General features: G+C 46.5%; 1 protein-coding gene across 2 annotated transcripts; it reads left to right on the forward strand.

Moving 5' to 3' along the window:
• The first annotated feature begins 8,312 nt into the window (after positions 1-8,312).
• LOC129713928 (BTB/POZ domain-containing protein KCTD5-like) lies at positions 8,313-21,698 on the forward strand. 2 transcript variants are annotated; one of them, XM_055663334.1, is made up of 6 exons: positions 8,313-8,508; positions 11,586-11,694; positions 12,211-12,302; positions 13,323-13,418; positions 14,271-14,396; positions 19,799-21,698. In XM_055663334.1, the coding sequence occupies exons 1-6, from the start codon at positions 8,359-8,361 to the stop codon at positions 19,826-19,828; spliced, it is 603 nt and encodes a 200-aa protein (XP_055519309.1). In that variant the 5' UTR covers positions 8,313-8,358; the 3' UTR covers positions 19,829-21,698. The 2 variants fall into 2 exon arrangements, with proteins under 2 accessions (XP_055519309.1, XP_055519308.1); XM_055663333.1 differs by lacking the exon at positions 19,799-21,698 and adding an exon at positions 14,699-18,529.
• The last annotated feature ends 218 nt before the right edge of the window (positions 21,699-21,916 follow it).

The following is a 21,916-nucleotide window of genomic DNA, read 5'->3' on the forward strand; positions in this document are numbered from 1 at the left end:
GTACAGAGAAGGTTCACCAGACTGATTCTTGGGATGGCAGGACTTTCATATGAAGAAAGACTGGATAGACTCGGCTTGTACTCGCTAGAATTTAGAAGATTGAGGGGGGGATCTTATAGAAACGTACAAAATTCTTAAGGGGTTGGACAGGCTAGATGCAGGAAGATTGTTCCCGATGTTGGGGAAGTCCAGAACAAGGGGTCACAGTTTAAGGATAAGGGGGAAGTCTTTTAGGACCGAGATGAGAAAAACATTTTTCACACAGAGAGTGGTTAATCTGTGGAAGTCCCTGCCACAGCAAGTAGTTGAGGCCACTTCATTGGCTATATTTAAGAGGGAGTTATATGTGGCCCTTGTGGCTAAAGGGATCAGGGGGTATGGAGAGAAAGCAGGTACGGGATACTGAGTTGGATGATCAGCCATGATCATATTGAATGGTGGTGCAGGCTCGAAGGGCCGAATGGCCTACTCCTGCACCTATTTTCTATGTTTCTATGATTCTAAATATATTGACCTCAAACCCAGCAAGTATATTGACTGTAAAACCAGCAGTTTTGTTGACCTTCAAAGAAGATGTATTGACAAAATCAACAGGTATATTAAAACATGCAAATATATTGACATTAAAGCCAGCTGGTATGATACCAGCAGGTATCATTTTTATTCAAGTAGATGGAAAAATGTTGATATCACGGTTAAAAAGGAAAGGAGGGAAATAGTCAGCAGGTCAGGCAGCGTCAATGGAGGAGAAAACAGGTCAGAAAAACTATCCCCGACCAGGGCCAGACCAGTCTGGGCCGAACATTTTAATTTGGATGAACTTCTGAGGAATTAATCGGGCTGTCGCTTTGGAAGGAATGGATCTGGGAGATGCACAGTCTCTTGCCCAGAGTAGGTGAATCGAGGACCAGAGGACACAGGTTTAAGATGAAGGGGAAAAGATTTAACAGAAACCTGAGGGGTAATGTTTTCACACATAAAGTGGTGGTGGGTGTATGGAACAGGCTGCCAGAGGAGGTAGTTGTGGCAGGGAACTATCCCAACAGTTAAAACAACAGTCAGACAGGTGCATGGATAGGACAGGTTTGGAGGGACGACAGATGGCACAATGGGCTAAGTGTTCGGCTGGCGACCGGAAGGTAGCCGGTTTGAATCCCGCTTATAGTGCATACTGTCGTTGTGTCCTTGGGGCAAGACACTTCACCCACCTTTGCCTATGTGTAAATGTAATGTAATTATGTGAAGCACTTTGGGGTCAATGCAAGTTGACTAAAAATGTGCTATATAAATAAGATTATATTATTATTATTATTATTATTATTATTATTATTATTATTAGGGATATGGGTCAAACATGGGCAGGTAGGACGTGTAGATGGGACGTGTTGGGCGGTGTGGGCAAGTTGGGGCGAAAGGCTTGTTTCCACGCTGTGCCACTCTATAAGGCTTTATTATGTGTGAACCATCCTTGCGCAGGGAAGTGGGGTCTGATATGGATGCCTGTGTTGTTGTGACGCCAGGTTACTCGGGCTCCTGGAAGAGCGAGGCCCATTCCACCTACACCAAGGAGGTGTTTGACCGGCATCGACGGGACCCCAAACACTGGCACGGCCGAACGTCGGATGATCTGAGTACGACACTTGTATACCTTGCCTTGCGCGCGTCCTTGCCCGCTATCCAACCCCTCTGAGATCTGCCGGAAGCTGATGGGGGAAAGATGGGATGGAAGGATAAATCAGTTTCAGTTTAGTTTATTGCCACGTGTACCGAGGTACAGTGAAAAGCGTTTTTGTTGCGTGCTAACCAGTCAGCAGAAAGACAATACATGATTACAATCGATCTACTTACAGCGTACAGAAACATGATAATGGAATGACATTTAGTGCAAGGTGAAGCCAGCAATGTCCGATCGAGGATAGTCCGAGGGTTACCAAAGAGGTAGATAGCAGTGCAGCACTGCTCTCTGGTTGTGGTAGGATTCAGTTGCCTGATAACTGCTGGGAAGAAACTGTCCCTGAATCTGGTAGCGTGCATTTTCATACTTCACTAGCTTTTGCCTGTTTAGGAGAGGGGCGTCTTGTCTCTCTTTCTTGTGTTCTAATCCACACAAACTCCCCTGAAGGCAGTCAACCCTTTGTTGGATGGTCACAAAGAGCTGGAGTAACTCAGCGGGTCAGACAGCATCTCTGGAGAAAAGGAACAGGTGACGTTTTGGGTTGGGATCCTGTCAGGCTTTGTTCCAAGCGAAGGGATATTTTTAAGGCAGAGATAGATAGATTCTTGATGAGTACAGGTGTCAGAGGTTATGGGGAGAAGGCAGGGGAATGGGGTCAGGAGGGAGAGATAGATCAGCCATGATGAAATTTTGGAGTAGACTTGATGGGCCGAATGGCCTCATTCTGCTCCTATCACTTATGAACATGAACGCTGCCAATAATTCTTCAACCCATGATCCTTACTCTAAGATGGACACAAAGTGCTGGAGTATTCAGTGGGTCAGAAAGCAAGTCTGGAGGGTCATCATCCAACATCATCAGAAGGGTCTCGACCCCAAACCTCACCCATTCCTTCTCTCCAGAGTTGCTGCCTGTCCTGCTGAGTTACTCCAGCTTTTCGCGTCTATCTTTGGTTTAAACCAGCATCCTTGTGTAGGAGTTACTCCAGCTTTTTGTGCCTATCCGTAGTTTCTTCCAACACATCCTCACTCTAATACCCACACAAAGCTCAGTGTATGAAAACACAGTACACTGTAAACACTCTAATAATCACTCTGTAAACACACACACATTCATATATATATACTAGACTATGTGGGACCCGTTGGGTCCCCTCCCCTCAACGCGCGGTTGCGGAGGGAGGGGGGGGGGCGGCCTGCGACACACACACTAACCATCCCCCCTCCCCCCCCCCCCCACACACACACACACACTAACCACCCCTCACCCCCACACACTAACCCCCCCCCCCATACACACACTAACCCCCCCCCCCATACACACACTAACCCCCCCCCCCCATACACACACTAACCACCCACTACACACCCTAACCAGCCCTCTTGATATTATATTAATATTATTCATTCGCTCCTTTTACCCCACCCACCGCCCTATCCACTCACTCATAGCCCCCAACTCGCAGGCGCGCTAGAGAGGGAGAGGGAGGGGGGCAGAGAGAGAGGGCAGAGAGAGAATATATGGTGGCCGCGCCAGCGTGCCGCCCTGTTTCTCGGGAACTGAACCGTCCCATTACCCAAAGACTACCTGTATAGTCTGATCTAGATAGTTGAATTGCAAGTTTAAGCCCTGATTACTAGCAAGGTTGTGTGCATCTTTTAGGTCACTGGATTGCCATGAACGTCATTCACCAGAGGGTCAAGAAAGCGTTAGCGGAGCTGGAGAAAAAATCGGACATTTAATAGCGCCACTGAGGATATTAAAACAATGAAATAAAATCATCTTTAGTCCTTTGTGTGGAAAGTATAACATTCCTGGAGAATAGTCTCGTAGAGTAATAACATATTTTGAACGAGTACGGTTTTAAGTAAGAGCCGGCAAGGAACGGTGTGTGAGCCAAAGTCACGAGCTGAGGTTATTTTGCCCCTGAACCTCGTTCATAAGCTCATAAATGATAGGATCAGAATTAGGCCATTCGGCCCGTCAAGCCTACCCTGCCATGCAATGATGGCTGATCTATCTCTCCCTCCTAACCCCATTCTCCTGCCTTCTCCCCATAACCTCTGACACCCGCACTAATCAAGAATCAATCTATCTCTGCCTGATGTGGCAAAAAAAAATCCACAGATTCACCACCCCATGACTAAAGAAATTCCTCCTCATCTTCCGAAAAGAACGTCCTTTAATTCATAGACTATGACCGCTAGTCACAAGATGGACACAAAATGCTGGAGTAGCTCAGCGGGTCAGACAGCATCTTTGGATAAAAGGTAGAGGAGATATTTCGGGTTGAGACAGTCTGAAGAAGAGTCTCGACCCAAAACGTCATCTAATCCTCTTCTCCAGAGATGCTGCCTGTCCTGCTGAGTTATTCCAGCTTTTTGTCTCTGTCTTTGGTTTAAACCAGCATCTGAAATTCCCTCCTACACATTTAGTGTGTAGGGGATCAGATCTCATGGCTTTGAGTATTTTGAAAAGGTTGAGGAGGGCAGGACAGTAGACACTGACCATATGGACTTCAGCAAGGCCTTTGCTAAATGTTGAAAGTTGGCGGCCCTAAAGGTTAGATTACATAGGATACAGCGAGAGCTAGGTAAGTGGATACGCAATTAGCTTGATGGTGAGAAGCAAAGACCCTATGGTAAGAAGCACAAGGTGATGATGGAAGGTAACTGGAGTGCAGTACCGTGTAAGTCCACCATAACTTCAGAGATATGCAGTGGAAACAGGCCCTTTGGCCCACTGAGTCCGCGTCGACATGCGATCACTTCGAACACTGGCACTATCCTAGCATCAAGGGATAATGATTACCATTTACAGAAGCCGTCAGCCCTACAAACCTGCATGTCTTTGGCATGCAGTAGGAAACCGGGGCACCCGGTGAAAACCATGCGGTCACAGGGAGAATATATAAACTCCGTACAGACCAGCACCTGTAGTCAGGATCGAACTGGGGTCTCTGGCGCTGTGAGGCAGCAACTCTGCCACTGTGCCGCCCTTAAACATAGAAACAGATAAAATAGGTGCAGGAGTAGGCTATTCGGCCCTTCGAGCCTGCACCGCCATTCAATATGATCATGATCATGGCTGATCATCCAACTCAGCGTCCTGTACCTGCCTTCTCTCCATACCCCCTGATCCCTTTAGCCACATCTAACTCCCTCTTAAATATAGCCAATGAACTGGCCTCAACTACTTTCTGTGGCAGAGAATTCCACAGATTCACCACCCTCTGTGTGAATTTTTTTCTCTCATCTCGAAGGTCTCCCTTATCCTTAAACTGTGACCCCTTGTTTTGGACTTCCCCAACATCGGGAACAATCTTCTAGCATCTAGCCTGTCCAGCCCCTTAAGAATTTTGTAACATCCTTTACCATCTACTAGAGAGTGCAGTTTTATTTCACACTAAAGGCAACATCTCTTGACATTACAACACACCTTCGGGATGACCCCTTGCCTTATTCTGTTCTCAAACCTCTGTCGTGGGACTTGAATTCAGACGACAGTCCCCTGGGTGACGACTTCTTTTGGAGATGGGGGTCAACATCTGGTTGAGGGGGTGTGTTGGCGGTGGGCTGGCGTGGGGACGATATTTCACGGTCACTCTACCCGTTCTGCTATTTCAAGGTGCCCGGAGCGACACGCCGCCGGCCCGCCAGAGGTTGTCAAGAAACCTCCAGCTTTACGTGGAGGAGCAGACCAAGTACACACCGGCCTGTCCCCAGCTCAGCAAGCCCCGCGTGAAGGCAGGCATGGAGCAGCCAGGTCAACGGAAGAAAGCCGCTGCAGAGCCACCGACAACGGTCCCGAAGACCAACAGGCCAGACGCTAACCCAGAGTTTCTGTGGCGCGGAGAGGAACACAAAACCACAGCTGTTCGGGATGAGAAAAAGGACGAGACATTCTGGGACTTTTACGACCAATCTTTGGAGTTGGTGTAAACCTGATACAAGCAGTTACGGTGGAGTTGCTGCCTTACAGTAAATGCAGCGCTCGATTACAGGTGCTGTCTGTACGGAGTTTGACGTTCTCCCCGTGACCTGCGTGGGTTTTCTCAGAGATCTTCGGTTTCCTCCCACATTCCAAAGAGGTGCAGGTTTGTAGGTTAATTGGCTTGGTAAATGTTTTTTTTTTTTATTGTCCCTAGTGGGTGTAGGATACTTAATGTGCGGGGATCGCTGGTCGGCACGTTCCCGGTGGGCCGAACGGCCTGTTTCCGTGCTGTATCTCCAAAGCTAAAACTAAAATCGACCTAGTACTTTGTGTCTTATCATGTATGCTGCTTACACTGCAGCTTCATGCAAAGCAAGGACTTTCATAGCACACAGGGATACATGACAATAAACTAACCGGAATCTGAATGCAGGAAAAATGTTCCCAATGTGGGGCGAGTCCAGAACCAGGGGTCACAGTCTTAGAATAAAGGGGAGGTCATTTAAGACTGAGGTAAGTAAAAACTTTTTCACACAGAGAGTTGTGAATTTGTGGAATTCCCTGCCACAGAGGGCAGTGGAGGCCAAGTCACTGGATGGGTTTAAGAGAGAGTTAGATAGAGCTCTAGGGGCCAATGGAGTCAAGGGATATGGGGAGAAGGCAGGCACAGGCTATTAATAGGGGACGGTCATCCATGATCACAATGAATGGCGGTGCTGGCTCGAAGGGCCGAATGGCCTCCCCCTGCGCCTATTTTCTATGTTTCTTTGAATGGAACCTTGTCCAACCTGTTTAAAAAAATCACAGTGTTTAAGAAGGAACTGCAGATGCTGGAGAATCGAAGGTACACAAAAAAGCTGGAGAAACTCAGCGGGTGCAGCTGCACCCGCTGAGTTTCTCCAGCTTTTTTGTGTACCTAAAAAAAATCACAGTTGGGGGCAGCCTTGTATATCATTCAACATCAATGATGTTGATGTATCATTCAATGATGTATTATCTGTGTGTGTGTACATCGTGTGATCCTATTGGACTGTAAACGCCTTTCTCACCAGGGACTAACTCTACAGAACGTTTTTCCTTCTATTATTTATTATGTAAAAGAATATGTGTGTTATGATTGTGTTTATAATTTGTTTGTTGTTTGTCTTTTGCACAAAAGTCCGCGAGCATTGCCACTTTCATTTCACTGCACATCTCGTATGTGTATGTGACAAATAAATAAACTTGACTTGACTTGACTTGAATAGGAGAGTTGTGTGTCTGCTTTGAAACAGTATGACGACTGATTGGACCCCAATCTCAGCAGGAGTTTAAAGACTCAACACCTGTACTGTCCCAGATGTGGACACCAATATATCAGCGAGACCAAGCTCAAGCTCAGCGATAGTTTCGCCGAACACCTCAGCTCTACGTGATCTCCCGGTTGCCAGACACTTTAACTCGCCCTCCCATTCCCACACTGGCCTTTCTGTCCTGGGCCTCCTCCACTGTCAGAGTGAGTGAGGCCCAGCGCAAATTGGAGGAGCAGCACCTCATAATTCGCTTGGGCAGCTGCATGAACATTGACTCAGTCTGAAGAAGGGTCTCGAACCGAAACATAGAAACATAGAAATTAGGTGCAGGAGTAGGCCATTCAGCCCTTCGAGCCTGCACCGCCATTCAATATGATCATAGCTGATCATCCAACTCAGTATCCCGTACCTGCCTTCTCTCCATACCCCCTGATCCCTTTAGCCACAAGGGCCACATCTAACTCCCTCTTAAATATAGCCAATGAACTGTGGCCTCAACTACCCTCTGTGGCAGAGAGTTCCAGAGATTCACCACTCTCTGTGTGAAAAAAGTTCTTCTCATCTCGGTTTTAAAGGATTTCCCCTTTATCCTTAAGCTGTGACCCCTTGTCCTGGACTTCCCCAACATCGGGAACACGTCACCTATTCCTTCTCTCCAGAGATGCTGCCTGTCCCGAGTTACGTTTTAAGTTTAAATTTAAGTTACTTGTCCAAGTATTCACATACAATGAATTTGCCTTGGTGCTCCGCCCACAAGTGACAACATGACAATACAGCGACAGTTAAGAATGATACATTAAACATTCAGCTTACTCCAGCTTGTTGTGTCTTTCTTATGAACATTGACTCCTCTAAGTTGAAGTAACCCTGTTGCTTTCCCTCTCTCGGCTTGAGAGGGGGGCGGAAGCGGACGGCGACGTGACGCTAGCGGGGCGGAAGCTGAGGGCGACGTGACGCTAGCGGGGCGGAAGCTGAGGGCAACGTGACGCTAGGGGGGCGGAAGCTGAGGGCGACGTGACGCGAGGGGGGCGGAAGCTGACGGCGACGTGACGCTAGAGGGGCGGAAGCTGACGGCGACGTGACGCGAGGGGGGCGGAATCTGACGGCGACGTGACGCGAGGGGGGCGGAAGCTGACGGCGACGTGCGCGAGGGGGCGGGGCGAGTTACATGTCTGTCACAAGCAAAGATCGCAAGCGCGCCCCGATTGGCGGGGTCTGACGTCCATCAACGCCAGGGGGCGGGGCAATCGGCTGCCGCGTTGCGATGGGCGGGGCGGGCTGCCAATCAGCGGGAGGGGGGGTGGGCTCTTAGCGACTGCGCGCGATTGGCGCGGGATGACGTCATTCAACGGGAGGCGCGGGGTCGAAGATGACGTCGACGCGGAGGGGGGGGGGGGGGAAAGATGACGTCGACGCGCCGCCAGGGGGGAGGAGACGCAACGCGACGGCAGCTGAAGATGGCGGAGGGGAAGGAGCCGAATAACAAGTGGGTTCGGCTCAATGTCGGCGGCACGCACTTCCTCACAACCCGGCAGACCCTGTGCCGCGAGGAGAAGTCCTTCCTCTACCGCCTGTGCCAGGAGGAGGGCGAGCTGCTGTCCGACCGGGTGAGCAAAGCGGTCTGGGCCCGGTGGCCGGGACTTGGGGGGCGGTGAGGACAGAGGAGGGTCGGGGTGTGAAGGCCCGGCCTAAGGGGGGGGGGGGTTAATGGGGGGGGGTAGAGGAGAGGTCTGGTGATTGGGGTAAACCCTGGGTACATGGTCCTGTCTGGTTGGCAAGGTTTGAACTGAGGGGCAAATGCAGGTGAATTTAATTCCTACACAGCCATCAGGCTGTTAAACACTACAACATCAGACTAACTCTGAACTACATAGGCTATTTTTTGTTATTATTGCACTATTTTACATTTATATAGCCAATGCTATTATTCAGATTCAGATTCAATTTTAATTGTCATTGTCAGTGTACAGTACAGAGACAACGAAATGCATTTAGCATAATATTATGGTGAGTGTGGAATTATCTGCCTCGGAGGGCGGTGGAGGCGGGTTCTCTGGATGCTTTCAAGAGAGAGCTAGATAGGGCTCTTAAAGATAGCAGAGTCAGGGGATATGGGGAGAAGGCAGGAACGGGGTACTGATTGGGGATGATCAGCCATGATCACATTGAATGGTGGTGATGGCTCGAAAGGCTGAATGGCCTACTCCAGCACCTATTGTCTACTGTCAATTGTCTATTGTCTATTGTATAGGTTATATATATCGTTGTACATACACACAATAATGTATAGGGATTGAAGAGGCATGGTGGTTGGGGAAGAATGGGGGCATGGGCCCAGCTTGTCAAAGTTTGAACTGGGGGCAAATTTAGGTCGTGCATGGCTGAATAGGTGAGGGTTGTGAAGGTACTGGGCAATACTGCAGATAGATACATAACATACTCAACAGAAAGCAGAACAAGAAAGAGAAATGATATGCAAATAGAAACCCCATTCGCCAGGACAGATATTTATAAGAACTCATTCTTTGTAAGAACCTTATGGGAATGGAATGAACTAGACAACAATATAGTCAAATCACCTTCACTAGACAGTTTTAAGGGGGCACTAACAGCAGGTTAATATGTACAACACATCCAAGTTGGCGATATACAGAGTATTGCCCTGCCGACTACAAATTCAGAAGGTACGGGGGGGTATTGGGGGCATAAAGCCCGGCTTGATGTTAATGTTTGAACTGAGGGACAAATGCAGGTTGTGAGGCGGTGAGAAGACACAGACTAGGTGGGCTGGGGCTTGAAGAGGCATGGTGGTTGGGGAGAGTGAGGGGTGGATGGATTTGTAGGGGGCATGGATCCGGCTTACAATACAATACAATCAGTTTTATTCGTCACTTGCACATAAAGTGCAAGTGAAATGAATTTGCCAGCAGTGGTAAAATGAAAAAGAACACACAAAAACACAATCAAAATTTAACACAAACATCCACCACAGCATTCATCGCTGTGGTGGAAGGCACAAAATTTGGCCAGTCCTCCTCCATTTCCCCCCCGAGATGAGACTGAATGGGTGAGGGGTGTGAAGGCAATGCTGCCTGACCCGCTGAGTTACCCCAGCATTTTGTGTCAATCTTCGGAGAAAACCAGCATCTGCTGTTCGTTCCTACACAATGCTCTTGATTGCTATTGGAGTATGACATGCTGTCAAGCTTGTCCTAGATTGGGCACTAAGATAAAGATCTCTTTTCTTGGTAGGGGTATTTAATCTACAATCCTGGGTTAGACCAATTAATTTGTCAAGAGAATTATAGTTGTTGACTTGGTAGATTTTGCTGTTTATGTGGACTGTGATTTATTCTAATACTGCTTTGTTAGTTACTGCCCTGCTGCAGCCTCTCCTAAGGATTTATCTGTCACTTGTTCTTTTGATCATTTAGTTTCCTGGAACTCTTGCAATTCCTCCACTATTCCTTTGTGAATATGTTGTTCCTGCATCAATTACTGTTGCTGGTGTTCCAGCCATCTCTCGGGTGTGATTAATTCTCCTCGCTGTCAAGAACTGTAGTCCACCTGTATTTTCTCGATCATTCACGTGTGGGAAGGAACTGCATGGGCTGGTTTACACTGAAGATAGACACAAAATGCTGGAGTAACTCAGTGGGACAGACAGCATCCCTGGAGAGAAGGAATGGGTGAAGTTTTGAGTCGAAACTGCAGTCTGAGGAAAGGTCTCAACCCGAAACGTCACCCAATCCTTCTCTCCGGAGATGCTGACTGGCTCGCTGAGTTACTCCAGCATTTTGTGTCTACCTTCAGTGAAGTTAGCAGGATGACTAGGATGGGGAAGGGACGGGGAGATGTGGGGAAGCAAGGGGTTATTTGGAATTGGAGAAAACAATATTCATACTGCCGGGTTGTAAGCTGCCCAAGTGAAATATGAGGTGCTGTTCCTCCAATTTGCATGTGGCCTTGCTCTGACAGTGGAGGAGGCCTAGGCTGCTCCTCCAAGAATGGGTTGCTGTGATGTGCTGATCTCCAGCATTTTGCATCTATCTTCTCTATCATTTATCTGTTTCGAGAATGTCCTGCAATGGAAGTGTATTCATTTTCGAGCACTGGGGTGTGGGTACAGTGTTTGTTTTGGATTAGTGGAAAGCCACACATGTAGGTGGGAAAGGGTTAAGAGGGGAAATAAATGTTGAATATCAAAACAGTAAAGCGAGACAGGAGCATTACGAAAATAAACAAGATAGATGCGGGTCCAATGCTCCCGAAGACTATCCGATATTTTAAATGCTCCTATGTGGCGCAGAACAAACACTACCATTTGACTTTAGGCTTTAGGGATACAGCTCGGAAACGGGCCCTTCAGCCCACCGAGTCCGCGCTAACCAACGATCACCCCATACGCTATCACTATCCTACACACTCGGGACAGTTAACAATTTGCAACATTTAAGGAACATTGAGACAGGTACGTGGATAGGACAGGTTTGTAAGGATATGGGCCAAGCACAGGCAGGTGGGACTAGTATGGATGGAACATGTTGTCTGGTGTGGGCAAGTTGTGGCTGTTTCTACAACAGTAAGACTCTATAACTCTAATTGCCGTTCCTTCCTACACGTGGTCCATCTTTTTGTTGGATTGCGGATTCAAAAATAGTAAAGTCTTGACTTTATTCCTCAGGACGAGACGGGGGCCTACCTGATTGACCGGGATCCCACCTATTTTGGACCAATATTGAATTATCTCCGACATGGCAAACTTGTTGTCAACAAGGAACTGGCAGAGGAAGGTGAGTTGTTCAGTTCTTTCATTGTCACTTTGGAGCATAGGAATTGGTTGCTCCACTGTTCAGTGAGAGGTTCCTGCATCCTGACCCAATCTACCCATCTTGGCAACATGCACTGAAGAGCACAAGTCTACTGCTCACTGATTTAACATGTAAGTTGATGCATTTTGGAAATGAAAGTTGCATTGTTTTGTTTTGCTATATGTTACAGATATGGATCTTAAAATTCTTTGCAACCCCAGTTCTATCATAATGCACATGTCTATCCAGTTTTTAACTGAAATGGAATAATCTCGGATTATGTTGAACCATCCAATGAACCCGTGGATATCTTCTGCGCTTCATAAGTCAGGGATGGGAGCCACAGGAAGACCAATGTTAAAACTATAACTGGCCTAGTTTTGGAAAAGGATATATCAAAGGGCCATGAGTGTCTTGTGAAGCCTGCAGAGTAACACCAAATTGTGTGGACATGACTTGGGTGTGAGTCCATAGTGATGGAATGTTTCTGTGTTGCAGGAGTTCTAGAAGAAGCAGAGTTTTACAACATTGCACCTCTCATTAAATTAGTGAAAGAGAAGATCAAAGAGCGAGATTGCAAACCCACACAGGTAAGGAAAGGGAGTGGATGCACTGATGACCACCTCTGCTCTTGCCCTCCGAACAAAATAGGTTTAGGTTTACTATTGTCGCGTGTACCTGAAGAAGGATCCAGACCCAAAAGATTAAGAGTCTGAAGAAAGGTCCTGACCTGAAACGTCACCTCTCCATGTTCTCCAGAGATAGACAATAGATGCAGGAGTAGGCAATTTGGCCCTTCGAGCCAGCACTGCCATTCAATCCCCAATCAGTACCCCGTTCCTGCCTTCTCCCCATATCCCCTGACTCCGTTATTTCTAAGAGCCCTATCTAGCTCTCTCTTGAAAGCATCTGGAGAAACTACCTCCACTGAGGCAGAGAATGAAATGAAAATGCTGCCTGACCCGCTGCGGTTCCTGCACCTCCTATTGTTTTGCTTTCTAGTCAAGCCGATCAGATAGGCCATATGTATGTACAATCAAGTCAAGCTCTAGTACATTGGATAGATCAAAGGAGGATATGTACAGTGTGCAGAACATAGTTCTCAGCATTGTTGTGCATCAGTTTCATAGAAAAAGACTAATGTCCACAATGGGGTAGATGCAAATCGAACGGTACCCTAGCTTATGGAAGGAGTTTTACAATATTGCCTCGTAAAACTCTGGCAGAGCGATCAGAGGGGCTTGGCTCATGTATAAGATCAACTGCTGTTATGCATGTATATATTTAACATGTTGGTAAATATATACAGCTCCACCACTGATTTACAGGCCAGTTCATTGGCTATATTTAAGAGGGAGTTAGATGTGGCCCTTGTGGCTAGCGGGATCAGGGGATATGGAGAGAAGGCAGGTACAGGATACTGAGTTGGATGATCAGCCATGATCATATTAAATAGCGGTGCAGGCTCGAAGGGCTGAATGGCCTACTCCTGCACCCATTTTCTATGATTCTACGGCAACTGGTAGACCGGCCCGCCTTTAATCCGGACAGACATCTGCTGGGGTTGAATGAAAGGAATTAATTACAAGTATGTGGTCATGTCTCTGCAGATTCCTACGAAACATGTTTACCGAGTTCTCCAGTGTCAGGAGGAAGAGCTTACACAAATGGTTTCTACTATGTCTGATGGCTGGAAATTTGAACAGGTGAGAGTTTTAACTCAATGTCACACAATGGAAACCTTCCTTTTATTGTGACCCTTTGAAAGGTGCTGAACCTCCGTGTTACCGTCTTTAACCCATCCCCACCCGTCAACACACACGTGCACACTCGGGGATGGGCACAAGAAACTCAAAGAGAATCGGGGGGGGCTTCCTTTAGCCCTAAGAGCTAAATCTAACTCTCTCTTGAAAACATCCAGTGAATTGGCCTCCGCTGTGGCAGAGAATTCCACAACTCTCTGGGTGAAAAAGTTTTTCCTCAACTCAGCCCAAAATGGCCTACCCCTTATTCTTAAACTGTGTCCGCTGGATGTTGGATTCCCCCAACATGGGGAACATTTTTCCTGCACCTAGCCTGTCCAATCCTTTAAGAATTTAATATGTTTCTATAAAATCTCTTCTTATCTTTCTAAATTCCAGTGCATGCCAGGTCTAGATTCCAGTGCATGCCGGTCTAGATTCCAGTGCATGCCAGTCTAGATTCCAGTGCATGCCGGTCTAAATTCCAGTGCATGCCGGTCTAAATTCCAGTGCATGCCGGTCTAAATTCCAGTGCATGCCAGTCTAAATTCCAGTGCATGCCGGTCTAAATTCCAGTGCATGCCGGTCTAAATTCCAGTGCATGCCAGTCTAAATTCCAGTGCATGCCAGTCTAAATTCCAGTGCATGCCGGTCTAAATTCCAGTGCATGCCGGTCTAAATTCCAGTGCATGCCGGTCTTAATTCCAGTGTATGCCGGCCTAAATTCCAGTGGATACAAGAATTTTGTGTCTCGGTGTAAACCAGTATCTGGAGTTCCTCCCTGCACTGTATAAATGCATTCTGTACTTTTTGCAGTTGATCAGCATTGGATCTTCCTACAACTACGGAAATGAAGACCAAGCGGAGTTTCTATGCGTCGTTTCCAAGGAGCTGCACAACACCACCAACGGGATAAGCTGTGAACCAAGTCGAAAAGCTAAGGTGAGCAGGGTGTGCTGTCCTGTGCCAATCTGGCTGGGCAGAGTCGCTGATGGGAAGGGTTGATTTGCTACCACTGGCTTTTTGGAATCCATTGTTGCAGATAAATCTATAGCTTCAGTTCAATGTTATCTCAGTATGGGCCGTATAACCCTTGTGTCAGCTGATTTGTTATTCAAGCTATAAAGTGGCTGAGGCCAGGTGCTCGGTGCTTAGGGACCCAGTTTGGTGTTCTTGGGCACCTTTGTCCTGGCTTCCTGCTAACCTTTTGCTTGGCTCTGACTATTGTCTCCCTGTCCCGGAAGGCAGGAAAAGGCGGACTTCATTCACTCTGCTTCAAGATTGCAGAGTGCAAGAAGAGTCTACGAAACATTTTAGTCGTAGTAACGTGCAACCTCGTGGCCTCAGCGAATCTCTCAGCATCAAACCGAGGGTCCAGCTGTCGAAGATGCAGAACAATCTAAAAACAAGTCGTTGAACTGGGGGGTAGCATGGACAATGTGTGCTAATGCAGTGTTAACCTTGGCTAAAGGAGTACCGCTGAACCCAGCTGTACCGCCACGTGCAATCATAAATAGTGGTGGACAATCCAAAGCTAATGGGAGGAGGCTTCACTGATGTCTCCATCAATCACGTTGGCAGATTAGCGCACACAAGCGGCCAAAATAACGAGTTCCATCTCAACCTTCTGCTCCCACTGAAACACGCTAACATTTTGGTCAGAAAAAGCCTGAACAACTCAGCGAGTCAGACTTCTCCTCGTAACCTTTGACACTCTTGACAATCAAGTACCTATCCTCGGTTTAAACCAGCATCTGCAGTTCCTTCCTACAAAGAATGTAGCTTTGACTAATATGAACCAGAGAGTAAATTCCTGAGGTGAAAGTTTCTGCCCGGAGAGAAACCAAGGCAGCATCTCGCCAAGTGTGGCATTGTGGAGCCCTGCTAAAATAGGACTGGACGACAATGAAGGGGGAAATCGCACCGGTGTCTGGCGTTGTAGATTGTAGAAAAGCAGGTGTCTGAAAGTGAGACTAATCTAAGACTATACAAGGATTATGCTGAAATATTCAATGGAATTCAAGTTGGAGGAACAGAATTAGGCCGTTTGGCCCATCAAGTCTACTCCACCATTCAATCATGGTTGATCGATCTTTCCCTCTCAACCCAATTCTCCTGCCTTCTCCCCATAGCCCCTGACACCTGTACTACTGATCAAGTTGACGGGTGTGCGGGTAGCAAAGGAAGATGGATTTTATATGGAGGGTTTGCTTTGAATTTGCTGAACGGTGGGGCAGGTTTATAACCTGTATAGCGTGCTCTTGCTCTCAAATGTAACGAGGGTGGGCGGAGAAAAAGATATCTTCAATTTATTTTTAAGAGCTTGTAACGACATGGAGATCTGAAACATCGATTTCTCCTCCATCTGATCACATCTCTACCATTTATGTCACTAGTAATAGAAGTTGCCACTACCATCCCCTCCAAAACTGGGTGCATGGATGATCGCCCGACCCTGCATTGCTTTGATTGCCTGGTCTCCATTCACCAGATTGCCCATGGACCATTGAGGCGTTTGACAGTGGCACTCCACCATTCAATCATGGCTGATCTATCTTTCCTTCTAACCCCCATTCCCCTGCCTTCACCTCATAACCCCTGACACCCGTTCTAATAAATAAAAATCTGTCAATCTCCCCCTTAAGAATATCCATTGACTTGGCCTCCACAGCCTTCTGTGGCAATGAACTACACAGATTCACCACCCTCTGACTAAAGAAATCCCCTCTCATTCTCCTTTCTAACGGTGCATCCTTTTATTCTGAGGCTATGGCCTCTGGTCCTAGACTTTCGCAAACTGTCCATATCCACTCTATCCAGGCCTTTCACTATTCGGTAAGTTTCAATGAGGTCCCCCCCCTCATCCATCTAAACTCCAGTGAGTACAGGTACAGAATGGGTCACAGGGAAACTTTGGTGGGGGAATGGATTGTTCTGTGAGCTGATGTGAACTCCTGGCCGAATGGAGACAGTCCCATGTTGTAAGGAAAAAATGAAACTTGTGGAAAATGTTTTGCAAACTGTAAAAAAAAAAAAAAAAAAAAAAATGATTGGCTGCTTAATCTGTAGTCATTTCTTTTCTGTTTGACATTTGAACCCTTGTGCATGCTGCATGCTGGACAAAAGGGCGAGGACGAGGAAGCTGATTGTGATATGAATGACGGGGAATAAAATGTAACGTACACAGTGGTGAGAACTGATAGTGACTTAGCAGGAGCTGGTGGTGGGATCATTTCTGCATTGCCGTGTAGTGAATCTAATGGCCATACGCCGCAGAGCATGTGTAAAGCAAAGCCTGGTTTAGCCTCTGGGTGAATGAGTAGACCCTTAGTAGGTGCGGATGGGAGCTGCACTCTTGTTTGACTGCTTTGTGCACAAGACTAGTGTGGGTGAGTGCATGTTTCCTGACTGTGTTCACTCACAGACCCCATTGTGAGTGTGTCTCTGTACCCGTGTTGATCTTTGGTCATAAGGAATACGAGTAGAATTAGAATTCGGCCATTCGGCCCATCAGGCCTACTCCGCCATTCAATCATGGCTGACCTATCTCTCCCTCCTAACTCCATTCTCCTCCCTTCTCCCCATAACCTCTGACGCCCGTACCAGTCAGTTTCCGATGCCTTTCCTTCTCTGTTCAATTCATTCGGATAATTCTGGCTTGGTTTTGATCTCATCTACAGGTCAGCAGCCAGATATCTGAGACAACTTTCTCGCTCCCCTTCCTCCCTCGACACCTGGCACGGTAGAGCTGCTGCCTCACAGCGCCAGAGACTCGGGTTCGATCCTGACTTCGGGTGTTGTCTGTACGGAGCTTTTGCATTCTCCCCGTGACCTGTGTGGGTTTTCTCTGGTTTTATCCGTAATCTGGATCGAGCTGGGTCTCAGGCGGCAACTCTACCGTATGCGGCCAGTTCCTCGTGTCTACCATTTAATGTGTTGTGCTTCACGTGCTCGATGGGAAGACTGAAATCTGGCTTCAGCTACCACTAATTCTAGTCCTTCCTGGCCACTATCAGCTTGAAGCAGTCTATTCTCAAGCTGAGTCTCCACCACTGTATGATTCTCTTCCATTTACCTCTGCCTCCATCCTTATTGAAGGCTCCATCTATGCCCCCTATGTCACCCCCAAGCTTGGCCATTCCAATACTCTCCAGGCCCGTGTTTCGTTCCTCACCCTTTGGGTACAAAACGTTTGAACCTGTGCTGTTTGCATCCTTTCCCTCACCAACCTTCTCCTTCACTCCAGTCTCTAGAGTTTAAATATAGCCAGACCCCCCCATCCACTCTACCCGGGTGACTCTCACAGTATGGAGCCACTGTGTCCTGAGTGTTGTTTTCTATAACATGAACCCACTTTATAGGTCATGTCTCACTGTTGCGTGTGTGGTTGCCTGCAACCCTGGTCTGGTGTGCATCTTCAAAGTCTGGCTGCCTTCCCATGGGCATGTGTGGTGCACAGCAGTGGTGTGTTTATCTTTAGTATTTAGAAGACTTGCTCAGTGTGCCTGGGTGAGTGTGCGCGTGCCTGAGTGTGGCACCCTCTTCTAGTATCAATGATACACTTCCCCCTTACGATGGGTGTGCATTCTCTTATCCGCGTATGTACCTCTGCAGTGCTTGTAGAACAGTGCTCCTCTCCCTGAATTAGTGCTCTGCTGTGCACACGTGTAGGTTTAGAGCTACACTAGCCAGTCTTGTGTTCTACTGCCACACAGGTGTGACAGTCTCTATGCAATTCCCGTGTGTGTGTGTGTGTCTCAGTAGCTACATAGTCGCTTTGCATGTATCTGCCTCTTACTGTGTGTATTTTTGTGATTTATTTGATCTCTCTTTAATCTCTGTGGAAGTTCTGAACATGAGAATGCAGGCACCGTGTGCATTTAAGAATCAGGAAGATTGTGAATTGAGGAGACCTCAATTGTGAATTAGATATTATTTTACCTACTTTCGATTAAAGTTGGCATGAATCGTGTGTTTCTTCTTGTGAGATAGCGTGTTTTGTACCAGAAATAGAATCATCTCACTCCTCATCTGTATATTTTATCCTTTATGCAATAAAGCGGCTTGTATTTGAACTAACTGTGCCTCACTTGCTATTAACTCGGTCGGCCTCTGGAGAATTGAAGGAACACACGTCCGTCAAAGGTGGCCCTTGAGTACAGATGAAAAGCATGTTTTCTAAGCGTGTCCCAGAGCACCACTGCCACAGTGGGAACAACATTCTATTTGGGGAAAAATACTGCCTCTAATGTTTGTGAGTAGCGATGACTGGTTAGCACGTGACAATAAACTAAAACTCGATTACTGCAGACCAGAATTCATAATGGCCGATTGTAAGAGTTACTAACGGCAAAGGTATAGAATTGTGAGAAAACGCACACCTCCAGATCTCTAAACTAAACTAAAAATGAATGGAAACTGGAATTATTTTCTGTGTTTCTTTCTGCAGTTATGGCCTTGCCCTCCTTCCAAACTTCCCTTCATGTAATACATTATATTTGCTGCGCTGATATAGGCCATTTGGCCCATCAGCTCTATGTAGAAATAACTATGGATTTTGATTTGATTTCACTGGAATCTAAGTTTGCCTGGAAAGATCTTGGTGAGGTTTTAATGGTTGTTTCTTAACCCACCCTTTGCTGCATCCCTGCAACTGAGACAAACTGATAGCTTTGCTTACCATTCACTTGGTGAGGACCAGCACCTAACCAGAGACCATGGAATAGATTCACCTGAGAAGAAATGATGAGTTTGTGCTCTTTTCCCTTGTATCCAGAGTGGTGTCAGGAGCTAAGTGATGCAGGTCATAGAGTGATGCAGTGTGGAAACAGGCCCTTCGGCCCAACTTGCCCACACTTGCCAACATGTCCCAGCTACACTAGTCCCACCTGCCTGCGTTTGGCCCATATCCATCCAAACCAGTCCTATCCATGTACCTGTCTGACTATCTTAAACGTTGGGATAGTCCCTGCCTCAACTACCTCCTCTGGCAGCTCGTTCCATACACCCACCACCCTTTATGTGGAAAACGTTACCCCTCAGATTTCTAAATCTTTTCCCCATCACCATAAACCTATGTTTAAGGTGAAAGGAAAAAGATTTTCTATGGATGTACAGAAACGTAATTATTTATTCTATGTAAAGCACTTTGGTTTCAACGCGAGTTGATTTAAACGTGCAATATAAATACAATTTACTTACTTAATAGGAATCTGGGGGGTAACTTTATGTTTGGGTGGAAATCTACTTGTGTTTTAAATCTGTTCGTCACCATTTTAAAACCTTTTTGTTTCTGATTATTTGTTTTTGTCTCTCTCTCTCTCTTCTCTCCTCCCCTCCCACAGCTTTTGCAAGCAAAAGGCTCCACGATGTGATGATGTGCCCAACATGCCTTTCCTTCCCTTTTTTTAAATGCCTAATGTGTATCCCGGTACGGAAGATGCGGAATTCCACAGCATACCACCGACACCAAAAGCCATAACAGGATGCACACGAGGGGTTTCTCTGCAATTTAAAAAAAAAAAAAAAAAAAAAAAAAAAAGATTGTGTTTCAAATTCTCCTCTCAGTTAAATGCCTGATGAAGAACAGTGGCATACCTGGTGTTGGAGCCTTCCTTGGTAAATGGATTTCTTTCCGTGTTGGTTGCAGAAGCCAGGAAGATCCTTGCAAAAAATAAAAGGACATCGTGGCATTTTTCTACCGAAGCTGTGTCTAATGCAGGCAGAATAACAGCAGCTAAAAAATTTTTTTTTTTTTTTTTTTTTAAAAAGGGGTTTACAGTGGTAACACTATTTGGACCGTTTCTGCCTCTCCGGGCAAATCCTTTGATCCTCTGCTGTCATTCTAAGGTTTGCAGTGCATGTTGCAAATGTAGATGCGATAGAGAGAGAGAGAGAGGAAAGTGACTCTTATTGACCAGACGCCGTTGTCATTGTCCTCCCTGGGTTTTCTCTTTGTTTACAGTGGGTCGGAAGTCAAAGGTTTGGGTAGTTGTGGAGGTGGGACGGGAAGGACGGGGAAGAATACTTGAAAATGTTAACTTTTTAAAACAAGAATTCTTTTGGTACATTTTAGCTTTGGCTAAAACAAAAAAAAACGTAAGATTAATCTTTAACAAACACTTTTTTAATGAAAACAAACCCGAGGGGGTTGAGCTCGTAAGGGTTAGGAGGTCGGGTTGGATTATTGATTATTTATATTTGGAAAACATTGATAATATAACAATTATGTGACAAATGTTATTGTGTTGAAATACATTTTTATTCATTGCTGCTTTGATTTTTTTTTTTAATGGGCATTTGACATTTTCTTGTAAATGAAATTTTAGGCAGTCAAATAATTGCTCTCTCAGAAGATGAGATCAGTAGCTTTAGGTTTTGTTCACTCTGTCGGGGCATTTTAAAATGGTGGGACAAGTCGCATTCACCTGCTCTGCTCTGATGGGCGGCACAGTGGTGCAAGCGACAGAGCCGCTGCCACACGGGGCCAGAGACCTGGGTTCAATCCTAGCCTCGGGTGCTGTCTGTGGGGAGTTTGCACGTTCTCCCTGTGACTGCGTGGGTTTCTTCCGGGCGCTCTGGCTTCCACCCACGTCCCAAAGGCATGCGGGTTTGTAGGTTAATTGGCCTCTGTCGGAAATTGAATATAGAGTTAATGCGAGAGTGGGATAACGGAACTAGTGCGATCGGGAGATCAATAGTTGGTGTAGACTCGGTGGCTCAAGGGGCTTTTTTTTTTTAACTATGCACAGCTGAGAGGTTTAGGATACCCTGTGAGAGGACTGATGTTGAGTGCAATTAAAAGAAGAAACACTATGTGTTGGAAGGAATTGCAAATACTGGTTTACACCAAAGATAGACACAAAATGCTGGAGTAACTCAGTGGGACAGGCAGCATCTCTAAATAGAAGGAATGGGTGACATTTCGGGTCAGGATGCTACTTCAGGCTGAAGAAGGGTCCAGACCCAAAACCTCACCCATTCCTTCTATCCAGAGATGCTGCCTGTCCCGCTGAGTTACTCCAGCATTTTGTGTCTAACACTGTATATGTCCTGTTGTGAAAGTAGATGGTTGAATTGGAAAGGCTGGTCAGCATTTGATCTGAAGGCCAGGTTAATGTTTTGGGTGTTGATATTGCTATTTGCTCGATTCCTGAAGATACCACCTCGCCCAGTCAAACCACCCTTTCTGGTTCCAATTTTTTTTAGAAAATCAACTAATAAAAATGTTCAATAAAAATGGAAGACTTTTTTTTTTCAATGTTTTATTTTCTTGAAGTTGTAGCATTAGGGACTTCATGAAGAAACAAAATGTAATTATGACTGTGTGTCTTTTGAGCCTTTTCTACTCTGCAGAGAGATCGTGACACCTCATGCTTCTCCAGGGCAGCTTCCAACCCAGTGGGATGAATTGATTTCTCAAACTTCAAGTAACCCTTGATCCCCACTAGTTTTGTGTCCCG

This window comes from Leucoraja erinacea, chromosome 37 (genome assembly GCF_028641065.1).
Source record: "Leucoraja erinacea ecotype New England chromosome 37, Leri_hhj_1, whole genome shotgun sequence".
NCBI lineage: Eukaryota > Metazoa > Chordata > Chondrichthyes > Rajiformes > Rajidae > Leucoraja > Leucoraja erinaceus.